The sequence below is a fragment of the Anolis sagrei genome, chromosome 5 (assembly GCF_037176765.1).
Source record: "Anolis sagrei isolate rAnoSag1 chromosome 5, rAnoSag1.mat, whole genome shotgun sequence".
NCBI classification, from domain to species: Eukaryota; Metazoa; Chordata; class Lepidosauria; order Squamata; family Dactyloidae; genus Anolis; species Anolis sagrei.
In genome coordinates this window covers 35,273,979-35,288,585 of record NC_090025.1, presented here as the reverse complement: position 1 = coordinate 35,288,585, position 14,607 = coordinate 35,273,979, and the positions used below count along the sequence as shown (strand labels likewise).

General features: G+C 39.4%; 1 protein-coding gene across 1 annotated transcript in view; it reads right to left on the bottom strand.

The window, feature by feature from the left end:
- The window catches only part of SYNPO2 (synaptopodin 2), a 136,548-nt gene that overhangs the window by 43,218 nt on the left and 78,723 nt on the right, over nt 1-14,607 (bottom strand). The window contains exon 2 of the mRNA XM_060779018.2: nt 3,565-3,716. Within this exon, the coding sequence (XP_060635001.2) occupies nt 3,565-3,716 (152 nt within the window). The remainder of the gene's footprint in view (nt 1-3,564; nt 3,717-14,607) is intronic.

Here is a 14,607-nt window from a genome sequence, read left to right as displayed (position 1 = left end):
GATAATGTGGGATTTCCTGCCTTGATATCCTGGGATATAGGGTTGCATGGAAGGGCCCTAGGTTGCTGTTAGTTTTCTGGGCTGCATGGCCATGTTCCAGAAGCATTCTCTCCCGATGCTTTGCCCACATTTATGGCATGCATCCTCAGAGGTTGTGAGACCTCACAACCTCTGAGGATGCCTGCCATAGATGTGGGCAAAACATCAGGAGAGAATGATTCTGGAACATGGTCCTACAGCCTGGAAAACTCACAGCAACCCAGTGATTCCGGCCATGAAAGCCTTCGACAACAAAATGAACAGATTTATTAGTGGAAAATGTTTGCACAGTGGAGTAATATGTTTCTCTTCAACCATCATATTCAAATGGCTTATTAACCTTGGCAAATAAAAATAGTAATGGTGTATAACCTTGGTTGTAGCTGCTAATAAGCACAGAAATCATCATCAGCTAAATAAATTCTCAGTAGACTTTGCCATAGACTTGCTTTCCCTATAGCCACTAGGGGAAAAAAAAGACTGATTCCTGTTGCCATATATATGCAGTCCTCTGCCTGAAAGCAGTTTCTAAAGCAGTTTTCTCTTCCCTTTGGGCAATCTCTCTTTATCTAACTGTCACTAACTCACATCAGTAGCTCCCCAACTGTCTCCAATAAAACTTTTCACTGATCCCTTACAAATCCCGTAGCCTGAGCGTCTAACCCATTACATCCTGCATGGAACGGACAGGGGCGGCTCAACCCATTACGCAAAGTAAGCATTTGCAGTATAGTTGATTTTGCCCAGGGGCGCTCTTGAGGCACTCTTGGGGGAAAATAGACCTTGACATATGCGAGTTGTAGTTACTGGGATGTATAGTTTACCTACAATCAGAGAGCATTCTGAACACCAATGATGAATTGAACCAAATATGGCACACAGAACTCCCACGATGAACAGAAAATATATATCAGTGATTAATTTGGGGGGGGGGGGGGCAAAATACTGTTTGAAAATACAGTTGAAAATTACCTAGGGCCGCCTCTGGGAACGGGTAACTACAGGCCACATTTATTGATTCCTTTCAACCAATCCAAACAAAGGTTACATTACACCTTTGTTCAAGGATTATTCAGCTAAAATAAACATTTAAAATATAAACTATGGGATGAGGACAGATTTTTTTTATAGTTGGATGGTGGATGTTGGAGAAACTGGCAAAGACTGGTCAGTCCATGCTCTTTTTGAGCACGTACCTCCATTGAAGAAGTTGATGCACTTCTCTAATTTATACAAGATTTCCAAATGCACCTCAATTCTCCATTTTTCTGGCCTTGGGGAAGTCATGTGCTTTCATCTTTAGAGGGAAGCAGTGGCAAACACTCTCTGAATAAATCCTGCCATGGTTTCAAATCATAAAACGTTGAGATTAGGAAGGTTATTCCATGTTAGAGTACTCTGGTGTCTCATCAAAGTACAAAAACCAGGACTTCAAGGGTTACACAACCATGGCAATTAAAATGGAACTATAATGTTATAACTATGTAGTGCGAAAGAGCACTGGGATAACAAAAACATTATTTAGATATTTTTAAAAACCTCGAAAACTACTGTAATAAACACTGCGGCCTCATGTCATATTTACTGCCTAGAAGCACCAATATATGTTGACAAAGGAGGAAAGTATTAATTATTCAATTCCTCACAATCACTCACATCTATACTACTTGCTGGAAACAATATTTGTACCAAGGACCAATCTATAACATCTAATGAAGCATAGCTGAAGTTTCTAGAAGGTCAAACATCTTAATTTATGAAGTTCTGGACTGTAGCTGTTTTCTCTCAAGTTGGATTATTTGGACAATCATTTCTGGTACTCCATAGATATAAACTATGAATCTGTAAACATTTCCTTGTAGGAAGGAAGCCTGGGAGCAAGCCAGATAAATGTTGTCCTTTATTGGTAGCTTGGTGTCTGGGTTTGAGTGTGTACAGGATGGAAGAGAAAGAGAGGGAGAAAGAAATCCCCCCTTGAAAGGTTCCCTGCCTGTGCATATGCTCAGACTCTTTCCCCACCTTCGAAATGAACCAACACAGAATCATTTGAAATTTGTTGGGCTGGATCAGCCATCTTTCCTTAAAATAGTACTATTACAGAAGCAATATTGACTACAAAACACAAAGTCAATGCTCAAATTTCATTTATATATATATACACACACATACACTAATTTTTTATCTGATTGCACAGATGTTTTGTTAAAACTTTAAGGCTTTTATTTTCCCTCCACCATGGTTTTATTGTTTATGCATTTAGTGAACACTATCACAATCACTCTGATAGTTCTGCCTGGATCATCATCCAATATTATTTTATTACTAAAACCCTCTACTGGTTTATGCACAAATAGCATTTTTAATTGTGTCAGAAGCAAATTGAGAATATACTGCAAGACACTTCTGGTGTGAGATAATCAGCTGCCTACAAAGATGTTGCCCAGGGGATGCCCGTATGTGTTACCATCCTGTGGGAGGCCTCTCTCATGTCACCATATGGGAAGCTGGGGCTGACAGACGGGGGCTCTACACATCTCGCAGATTTGAATCGCTGACCCTTAGGTCTTCAGGTCAGCAGTTCAGTTGGCACAAGGGTTTAAACAATTGCACCACCATGGCTCCATAGATGATTCAATAGGACTCAATGGATTAAGTGTTGCAAGTCAATGTTCTAATCAAATACAGTTTCATTCATGGAAGAAAGTGTGCACTCTCTCAAAAATACCCTCATAAAGACAGGCATTGTGATAAGTGCAGGAGTTAAAACAAAAGCATTTTAATAAGCTTTTGTAATTTGCCCCACAAGAGGCTGCCTATGAAAAATTCAATTAGTGCTGAACATAGAGGTGTGTGATGGCTCCAATGCCAGTGGGACAGCAAATGCATGCCAGGTTTTAATTCAAGCTGCAACAGAGCTCTCCAAGGTACTGAACCATTTCAACAGGGTCAGCATGTTGGATAGCTCAATTAAAGTCAGAGAAAGCCTGGGATGGATTCACTGCTCTATCGATATCAGAGTTTCAGAAGCCACGATAGAACATAGCAGCCCATTTATTGTAGTGAGGCAAATGAAAGGAACACACAAACTTATTTATCAGTTGTTCCTGTTAATAGTACATTTTGGAGTCCAGTGAAAAATATTAGTTTTGGTCTGTTACATCTTGAAAACTTCAGATCAAGTATATCTGAGGAGGTACCAATGATACCAATGGGTCCCTGGTAGCACAGCAGGTCAAACTGCTGAGCTGCTGAACTTGCTGACTTAAAGGTTGGCAGTTTGAATCCAGGGAGTGGAGTGAGCTCCCAGTGTTAGGCCCAGCTTCTGACAACCTAGCAGTTCAAAAACATACAAATATGAATAGATCAATAGGTACCACTTCTGTGGGATGGTAACAGTGCTCCATGCAGTCATGCTGGCCACATGACCTTGAAGGTGTCCCCAACAGATGCCAAGGACCCACTGTTAATTGTGAGAAAATAACATTAATATAGCAGAATATGTGACAAACATCAGTTTTACTTTACCTCTTGATAAGCATCTGCAAAGTGTCAGCCAGGCCTTCCATCAGGGTAATAACTTCAGAATAGGTCAAATCCGCACAAGGGTTGCCATTGATGGATACCACCTCATCACCTTCACATAACCCAGCACTGGATGCTTTGCTTTTGTTACGAATCTAAAACAACAACAATACAATTGTTTATGGAGTCTTTTTTGGGAAGAAAGTACAAAAGTTAAAAACTCTGAAACAATGTTTCTAATCATACCAAGTAAGCAAATTCATTGTTTACTTTCATTTTTAAGAGAGCTAGAAGGTCTTAATGTTTTTGAGATCATGGATCTCATTGAGGATGTAATGAATACTATGAACTGGGCTATGTGAGCTTCTGTTGGTTGATTTGGATTTTGGATAATTTCAGAGATCCAGCAGACGAGCCCCTGGAAACAGACCTGGAAGGACTCCTTCAGAGTCTTCCCAGAAAAAAATCTGAAAATCTAATCTTTGAATTAAAAAATTGGGAAAGGTTAGTTGATTCGGACTTACTTTTCATATTAGTATCCTAACCATTGGTTTGTTTTGCAAGCACAAGCAGCAATCTCTCTATGGTGAGAGTGATGCGGCTGAGTGTTTCTCATGTTTCTCCGTCAATCAGAGGCTTGGTTCTGACCATTTTCTTCCCCTCTTGTGACGCGCACTGGTTTGGACCTTAAATTCCAGAACCCCCTCTTGTGGTTTTTTAAAATGTTATTGGTAAAAACTTTAAAAAATTTCCCCAAAATCAGTGGATTAGCAAAATGATTTGAAACTTGGCAGGCTTGCAGTTGTAAATGTGTCCTACACATGTGGCACGTTTCATTCTGATAGCCATAAAAATATGGTGAGATGGGCCTCTAAAATTCCTCCATTGGTGCTAATGGACCAAATCTTCCTGGAACAAAAATGGAACTGTGATTCCAAATTATGGATCTGAAAAAAGGCTCCTGAATGTTTCCCAAAAATGGAACAAGGGGCATCCAAAAACACAACAGAAAATGGGTACAGATTTATGTCATTTCGCACACCCCTACTATGAACCCTCTCCCCTGTAAAATACATTCACTCACTTTTTTTCAAAGTGAAAGGAATGAGATCAGCAAAAGGACCTCCTTTGGACCCCCTTCCCAATCACAGAACCCCTGGAACCCCTCCATGGATGTCAGATCAAGGACCTTTACATTAGTATGCTGCCTGCCTTAGGCAGCAGATCCTAGAGAACAGCAGGTCACTCAATTGCAAATCTATAAGTTATATAAATAACCTTTGCTTCACTCCATATATCTTTTGGGTTCCCACAGACTTTGGAAGCCCAAGACCTAAACTAGCCTGCTCTTGTACATATAATGGAGAATGTGACTTGTCTTCAAGTTAAAGTAATATTCAGTTGCCAGTCCAGCTGGTTTCTGTATATGGATTGGGCTGGTGATATCATGTTGTCTTTTGCTCTAGGCAGAAAAACATCTTGGGGAAGCCCTGGTTTTGACAGAAACAGCTGATAGAAATGACAGTCAGATTCAGTTGTAATGTAGTAATGAGCCAAGTCATATAGAGACATACCAAACCCTGCCCAGAAGTGTCAGAATGTATTTTGACACTTGATGTGCCACCCCTCCCAAAAGGGGTTTTCCAGTTTTAAAGTTAATCTTTTAAAAGCTCAACACACTCTTGTTTATCTGAATGTTTGTTCATTAATATTGTGAAAACATGGATTCCATTTCAATGTTCAACTGAGTCCTGATTTTGTGAGAAAAGTAGGTTGATAATAACAATGATTCTAGGATTTTTGACATAAAAGAAGCATTTGTTCAGTTCTCTTGGGAAAGAGTTGGCACAGGGCTTAGTGATATCACACTGGCAATCAGAGTGCTGCCCAAAACTATTTTGGAAGAATGTCCTCCATCCCTTTCTCTATATTTGCTTTCTTCACCATCATTTAGAAATACTCATATGAACAAATGTCTCATTGTAATGAGAAAAAGCGATGTATAAATAAACATAAAAATGTGATGGCTGAAAGCAAGGAGTTGCTGAGGATCCCAATAATCAAGGTGAAAGAAGAAAGTGCAAAAGCTGGGTTACAGTTAAACATTAAAAAAGTCAAGATTATGGTAACCAGACGGATTGATCACTGGCAAATAGAGGGAGAAAATGTGGAGGCAGTGACAGACTTTGTATTTCTAGATGTGAATATTACTGCAGATGCAGACTACAGCCAGGAAATTGGAAAAAGTTTACTTCTTAAGAGGAGAGCAATGACCAAGCTTGACAAAATAGTGAAGAATAGAGACACCACACTGCCAATGAAGATCTGCATAGTCAAAGCAGTGGCATTCCCCATAGTAACCTATGGATATGAGAGCTGAACCATAAGGAAAGCTGAGTGAAGGAAGATAGACACCTTTGAACTGTGGTGCTGGAGGAAAATTCTGAGGGTGCCTTGGACCGCCAGAAGATCCAACCAGTCCATACTCCAGGACATAATGCCCGACTGCTCATTGGAGGGAAGGATATTAGAGGCAAAGATGAAGTACTTTGGCCACACAATGAGAAGACAGGAAAGCTTGGATAATGATGCTGGGGAAAATTGAAGGGAAAAGGAAGAGGGGCCGACTAAGGATGGTATCCTTGAAGTGACTGGCTTGATCTTGAGGGAGCTGGGGGTGGTGACAGCCAACAGGGAACTCTGGGGTGGGCTGTTCCATGAGGTCACAAACAGTCAGAAGCGACTGAACGAATGAACCACAAAATAATAATAATAATAAAATGTTTGGACTGAAAACTGACTTACAAAATGCTGCCCCTTCCCTCATGACATTCAGGAAACTAATAAAGACCTGGTTGTGGAACACGGCATTTGACAACTGATTTAATTCTTTGCCCACATGAAAGGAGGATAATGAATGGGATTGTGATGGTGTCGGACGATTTGGCTCTTTTAACTGTGATGATAATGTTTTAATGTGTATAGTGTTGATATTTTAATCGTGTTATGAAGTGGCATTGTGTTGTTATTGTATATTCTTTGCATGTTAACACATGTTGTGAACCGGTCCGAATCCCTCTTTGAAGGTGAGAGGGTCGGTATATAAAACCTCGAAATAAATAAATAAATAAATTAGTAATTATATAGAGAAAATTATTTTACAAACATGTTTCAATTTAATCTGATTGAAAATATTATTTCTTAATTATTGTAGTTTATATACAATTTAATAAGAGAAATATGGACAAAAATAGGGACCTTTTAATTTCTCCAGGACATGTCTTGCATATACTTCTTAAGACAAACTTCTTGTTCCTTCACTTTTTCTTCTAACAGGCCCTGAAGAAGACCGTGGGAAATTTCTTGACCAACATTCATTGGGCACATTTGTGGTTCACAAATACATCCTAAAACTCAGGATGCATCTACACTATAGAATTAATGCAGTTTGACACCATATTAATTGTCATATCTCAATGCTATGGAATCCTGGGATTTGTAGTTTTAGAAAGTATTTAGCCTTCTTTGCCAAAGGGTGCCCATATGTCACCAGACTCTCATGACTGCATAACACTGAGTCACAGAAGTTAAAGTGGTGTCATACTGCATTAATTCTACATTGTATATTCACTTTAAGTCTCTCTTTCACATCAGAATATTTGGACTGACTGGGACATTCACTTTGAATCCTTCCAGGATGACAGCTCCTAGCAATAGCTATCCAAGAGCATTATACAACTATTCTGTATTTAGGTCCTTTTCAGATTTTTTTAAAGTCCAAGAGAATCAGTCAGGGTTTCATATAGAAGGAAAATGAGGCAGGGCAACTGAACAATAAGCCTCGTCTGGAACCATAGCTTCCAACATTTTGTCAACCAATGGAGCAGAATGAGATCAAAAAATTATGTGGTGGTAGAATAGCTCAGATGGGATATAAGAGAGAGAAAAATGCAAGCATTGCCCACCAAATAAAAATCCCCCAATGAAATTTTCACCCAAGCTCCAAGATTTAATATTGCAATAACTTAAAACATTAAAAGAGAAATACAGTTGAGGCATAAGAAAAAGAATGGGGGTGAAATTACCATTAGAAGAAAACCATTTTCTAGATGGAAACAATTTTCTGTGTTTCACTATCTGCAATGGATTAAACCCTTGTGCTGGTAGGACTACTGATCGAAAGGCTGGGAGTTTGAATCTGGGGAGCAGGATGAGCTCCTGTCTGTCAGCTCCAGCTTCTCATGCAGTGAAATGAGAGAAGCCTCCCATAGGATGGTAAAACATTCGTACGTCCCCTGGGCATCGTCCTTGCAGGCGGTCAAATTTCTCACACCAGAAGCAACGTGTAGTTTCTCAAGTCACTCCTTACATGAACAAAAACTATCCACAGTGCTTGAAATTCAATGAAAATTTCATTTTGGGAGAAGAATTCTCATTTGGGGTCAATGCTCACTCCAATCTGGAACTGATAGAATTGCTTTGGTTGTACAAGATGAGGCTGTAATTGTAAAATTCTCCTTTATGTCTAAAGCTCCCTGTGTCCAAAGTAATCCACAACACCAGGGATCAAATGCATTCTGAAATGTTAATTCTTAAGTGGTACTGTACATAATTATATGTAATCAGTCAATTATCATTCTGCTGCCTGCATAAAGTAGGCTTTGGTTCTTTATCACACTAATGCAAAATTCAAGAGAGTTCTGAGATGACCAAAAAATGTCTTCTTCCAAATGTGACACCTTCTGTCCCTCTGAGATTCACCACTCATGCTGCCTGAGTCAGACTGAGCTGCATTAAAAATAACTTTAAAACCCAGACTCTTGACTCACAGAGAACTCAGCTGCTATCAAAGATGTAAGGAGGCTTGGGCCTTCAGTCTGATTAGAGAGAAAAGAACGGCCCTCTCAAGACGTTTCCCTTTTAAGGGAACTTGCTGGAGACTTCAAAAACAAACAAGCATTTTGAGTTTGGGAAAGACACAAATTCAGAATGCAAGGGCAGATAAGAATCCAAATGTGGGAAATCTTGGTTGTCTTAATAAGATCACTTCCAAACCAGAACAGAATCCTTTCCTTTAGAATCATAGAATCTTAGACTTGGAAGAGATCTCATGGGCCATCCAATCCAAACCCCTGCCAAGAAGCAGGAAAGTCACATTCAAAACACACCCAACAGATGGCCATCCAGCTTCTGTTTAAAAGCCTGCAAAGAAGGAACCTCCACCACACTCCAGGGCAGAGAGTTCCACTGCTGAACAGCTCTCACAGTGAGGAAGTTCTTCCTAATGTTCAGGTGGAATCACCTTTCTTGTAGATTGAAGCCATTGTTCAGCATCCTAGTCTCCAGGGAAGCAGAAAACAAGCTTGCTCCCTCCTCCCTATGACTTCCTCTCACATCTTTATACATGGCTTGCATCATATCTCCTCTCAACCTTCTCTTCTGCAGGCTAAACATGCCCAGCTCTTTAAGCCACTCTTCATAGGGCTTGTTCTCCAAACCCTTGATCATTTTAGTTGCCCTCCTCTGGACACATTCCAGTTTGTCAATATCTACCTTAAATTGCAGTGTTCAGAATTAATTGGACATTGAAATTGAATGTGCCTTATATTTTTCCTTCATTTTGTCATAAAATACATTAAAAATCCCTGATATTTCACTTATATCAGGGATTTCAGTTCCAGTTTTACAAAAGCTGGATTTTTTTTTTAAAAAAATCATGTTGACATTTCACTGAAATGGTTTGTAAATATATTTAAATAAAGATGAGATTTTAAAAAGTACATCTATACAAATATAATTATATATTTTCTTCCCAGATTCCATGATCTGAAGCTGCAATCAAACCAGCTCCAAAATAGCAGATTCAAAAGTTGGAGGAAGTGGTCCTTCTATTGATTCTCAAGAGTGAAATGTATCCCTTGTGTTTTTAGTCTAAATACAAATGTTCCACAAATTAAAACAAGTTTGCATTCCCTGGATTATCTCAAATTGCATCGCTAGAAGAAAGAGGTCTGGGAAGGGTATCTATGACCGAAGTCACGTAAAGCACTAGAGGACATAAATAGACTCTTACATTGTTGGAACTGACAGCTAATCCTTGCAGGCACAAGCAAGATGATGAATTGCTGGTGTTTTATGAGTTCCAGGACTAACATAAGATCCTTGCATTCTTTTACAGTTCACACAGGATATAAAATAATATAATATTCTGAAATAAGCAATGTCATTACCCAGGCACATACATAACATAGAATCATAGAATCATAGAATCAAAGAGTTGGAAGAGACCTCATGGGCCATCCAGTCCAACCCCCTGCCAAGAAGCAGGAATATTGCATTCAAATCACCCCTGACAAATGGCCATCCAGCCTCTGCTTAAAAGCTTCCAAAGAAGGAGCCTCCACCACACTCCGGGGCAGAGAGTTCCACTGCTAAACAGCTCTCACAGTCAGGAAGTTCTTCCTAATGTTCAGATGGAATCTTCTCTCTTGTAGTTTGAAGCCATTGTTCCACGTCCTAGTCTCCAAGGAAGCAGAAAACAAGCTTGCTCCCTCCTCCCTGTGGCTTCCTCTCACATATTTGTACATGGCTATCATATCTCCTCTCAGCCTTCTCTTCTTCAGGCTAAACATGCCCAGTTCCCTAAGCCGCTCCTCATAGGGCTTGTTCTCCAGACCCTTGATCATTTTAGTCGCCCTCCTCTGGACACATTCCAGCTTGTCAATATCTCTCTTGAATTGTGGTGCCCAGAATTGGACACAATATTCCAGATGTGGTCTAACCAAAGCAGAATAGAGGGGTAGCATTACTTCCTTAGATCTAGACACTATGCTCCTATTGATGCAGGCCAAAATCCCATTGGCTTTTTTTGCTGCCACATCACATTATTGGCTCATTAAGTTAACCATCATATGAGCAGATAAGGATATCTTTGCAAATGAGAAACAAAAAGTGAGTGTTAGAAGAGTTCAGAAAAGTAATTTTTCAATTAAAATTTGCATCATTTCATTCCAGGATTATCACTATCCTCTTTGTCAGGTGGATTGTGGGATTCATAGTTGAAAAAGTAACTTTTATAACATCTTCCCAGAAATGCATGCATTTGCTAGGACTGCAGGGATTATGGGTTGTCCCATAATAAATTTTGGGTGGCATTGGTGCTTTTTTCTGTGTCAGGAGTGACTTGAGAAACTGCAAATCGCTTCTGGTGTGAGAGAATTGGCCATCTGCAAGGATGTTGCCCAAGGGATGCCTGGATGTTTGATGTTTTACCATCCTTGTGGGAGGCTTCTCACATGTCCCTGCATGGGGAGCTGGAGCTGACAGATGGGAGCTCAACCCGTTTTCCCCAGATTTGAACCGCTGACCTGTCAGTCAGCAGTCCTGCTGGCACAAGGGTTTAACCCATTGCATCACTGGGGGCTCCTGGGATTGGCAATAAGATGTGTTTATAACTGGCTTGATAAAGTATTTAATTAACAGAAAGACAAGCTTCAGGTTGGTGGCATATAACAATTCCTAAGCCACTCTTTCTTTTCCTTTAATGTTGCTGCCCTTTTAAGAGACTGTAAAAGACACAATTGCCATAAAGGCAAACCATCAGTAAGTAATCCTTGGCATCGCTGTGGACCATTCATCTGCGCTGTTTAAAATACTAGGCACTCATTTGGAAAATACCAAAGTACTCCCTGCCTCCAACATAGCCTTTTTGCTCCTTGCAGATATGATAAACACTTACAAATATGGAGTGGTATGCTGTGTGTCTCTTCTCCTTGGAGGAATATGTAAACATCCATGCAGTCTTGGGAACATCCCTTAAGTCTTTGGGAAATTCTTTTCACAATTGCAATTCAATTCGCTTTGTCTTTGTTCACAATAGCTAGGACTCTTCAATTGGGTTACTGTGTGCTTTGGTGCTAATTTTTGGTAGGATTTGAGTAGTCTGTGTCCTTAAGTTAACATGACAATTGCCAGGGGAGGGGGAGGATAATGAAACGTGATTTATGGTTTGTGAAAATGAAGACATACCTAGCATGTGAAGGGAAACCATGAGACTTTGCAATCTTGATATGACTCAGCCTATAGATGACCCACTGATCGAAGGCTGATTTGAATTTCACAGACTTAACAAAACTCCACATTGACTGCTGATTAATCCACTACACCAGTCACACTGTCTTTAGAATTTAGCACCCTAAAACATTTTCAACTTGACCATTAAATAAATCTTTTGCCAATTATTTAAAGAGATTGTTGGCTTTCCAAAAAATCTATTATGGTTCTCGGTGATCGGTTTCTCTACTCTTGAAAAACCTTATGCTGAATACGTCTAGACAACAGCTGCCTGTTGGAACATTCAGAAGTCTCTCTTTCCTTTCCCCTAGAGCAGAGAGCATAGCCGGTGCTGAAAGATGTCTCCCGTAATATACGTACAGTGTGCCTCCTCAGACGTCCAGTAGTGTGCCACCTGCTGCTCAGAACTATACAGAGGAAATGAACAGAATCTGAATACTTCCTACCCAGTCCTACCACACTCTTTACAAAGACTTATTCTCCATGAACCTGAATCATCTGCTGATTTTGACACTATACATATTACATATCATCAGATATGTAATATGTAGCATAACATGAAGCATAACAAGGGTGAAATAATAAAAGAACTACAAAAATGACTCCATGGCAATCCAAGGGACTTCTGAAGTCTACTTTCTAGGGTTATATCACTTGGGAGTACAGGTATACTAACAAATCCTGTGACAGTGAAACTTCTTTTTATAAATTCCTTTTACTTATTTAATTATTTGCTTTATTTATACCCCTCCCTTCTCAACTCAAAGGGGACTCAGGGCAGCCTTACAATGGGCAATCATACGAATGCCATGCAAAAACAAACATATAATCAAATAAACATATAGATTAAACCATAGAATTAAACACATATAAACATTAAAACCAATGATTAAAACCAATAATCCAAAATCATATTCCAGGAGCCATTCCAGTCATTGTACATATTTCAGCTTCAATTATTGCACTGCATTACCAAAGGCTTTGTCCCATAGCTATATTTTTAATTTCTTACTAAAAGTCAGGAGGGAGGGAGCTGACCTGATTTTGCTAGGGTGGGAGTTCCACAGCTGAGGGGCCACCACTGAGAAGACCCTGTCGCTCATATCCCCACCAACCATGCCTGTGAAGGAGGTGGGACCAAGAGCAGGGCCTCCCTAGATAATATTAACAATAATAATATAATAATAATAATTTTATTTTTATACCCCGCCTTCATCTCCCCTAAGGGACTCGAGGCAGCTTACAAAAGGACAAGCCCAGGGAGCACAAAGTTAAAAACATAACACAATAAGATAACATCAAAACAAAACCAAATAAAAACATATCACAATAATACCTTCGAGGTGGTTCATAGATGCAAATACGTTTCACACCTATAAAGCCCTCTCCTTTCCTTTCCATTCTCTGTGTAAGAACTAGAAGCATTATATTAGTAGCAAAAGGCATTGGAAAGATGGTAACAGAAGATTGAAATAACAGATTTTCACTGTCAGGCTGTTTGACATAAAGCTTGAGCTGCAAAAGGTAATTCTCTTCCAATTTATTCTACAGAAACTATGGCAGCTGACCTGCAAAAGGCAAGATAAACAGCAGCTACCTCCAGAATCCCTTACAGAGTGTGCATGAACAGTAAAACAGATAAAAAGGAGAAAGCAGATAAGCCTGCCTCCCCAGCTTATTAACAAAAACCCTGTAGTACTATATGTTTCACCACTAAAATGGAGATCATAAGAAAAGTGGAAGCTGGTGAAAAACAAAATCATTTTGCAAAACATTTTCCTTGGTTTCTAAAAATGTTCTCAGTTACTGATACAAGGCTTACCATATCGGTTTCATTCCATATTTGCATATTGTTAGTTTGAATAAAACATTTACAGAATTGTGTCGAAACGCTATCCATTTTTTGGTGGATAAATCTATTCTTGTTTTTTTCCATGTTATATTTGCTTCTGGTACCAAATGTTCCATTAAAGAAATCATACCGAGAACGGATGTGGTTTGTTAATTAAGATATTTCTATGCTTTGTTAACTGAAATATACTTGTTCTTGCTGTGTTTACATTTCTTTGAAAGTCAAAACTGTGTTTCTAAATACAGAAATTGATAAGTTACTAGAGATTTGGAGTTTTGGGGCCTGAAGGAAAATATCAAGAGAGGATTTCAGAAATTTGGGAATCAACGACCTCTATTTGCACCCCTCCCCTGGGACATGATGTACTTTGATTCAGTCAGCAAAATGTCCTATGCCAGTCATACTACTAGAAATAGTTTGGTCTTAGGAAACCCAACGGACTGTCCTCTTTCACATGACCGGATCGCTACATCTACAGCAAAGCTTTTGTTGCATTTTGCCACTTTCTGGGGCTCGACTGCTCTTTTTCCATTGCAGTAGCCAGGTTATATACAAAGATATATACAAATTAATAAAAAGCCTTTTAATCTATCTAGCTGTATTAGATTCTTCAATAAGAATATAAAGGGATTGTATAGATTGCTGTATAATTAAATAATAAATGTAAGATAAGGCCTAAAGGAATCAAAGGAGCCTTCTACATCTTTAAAAAAAATCCTCAAATTGAGCAAAGCCTAATGCTAAATGTCACTGAGCAGACCTCCAAAGAACTGGGACTGTCATCATGAATGTCTGCTACCTTCCTTTCAGATCTCACTTCTTCATGGAAGTCTAAGCAGGACCTTTCTGGATGATTTCCCAATAGCGAATAGTCACAACAAGGTTTCAAGCAACAGAAAATGACTCCCTAGGCTGGGGACAGTGCATGCCATTGAAATACAATACTGTGATATTTAGGCCAAAATTCTATTGCAGCATCATGCTAACATAAAAATAGTTGTGGAAGCAGTCACGATTTTCCAGCAATTGCATAAGCATGGTCTCTATGCTGTCAGGAGATACACCATTGTGTAACACTTGAACTCAAGGCCTTTGCATGCCATCAAAAATGGCTTCTCGGT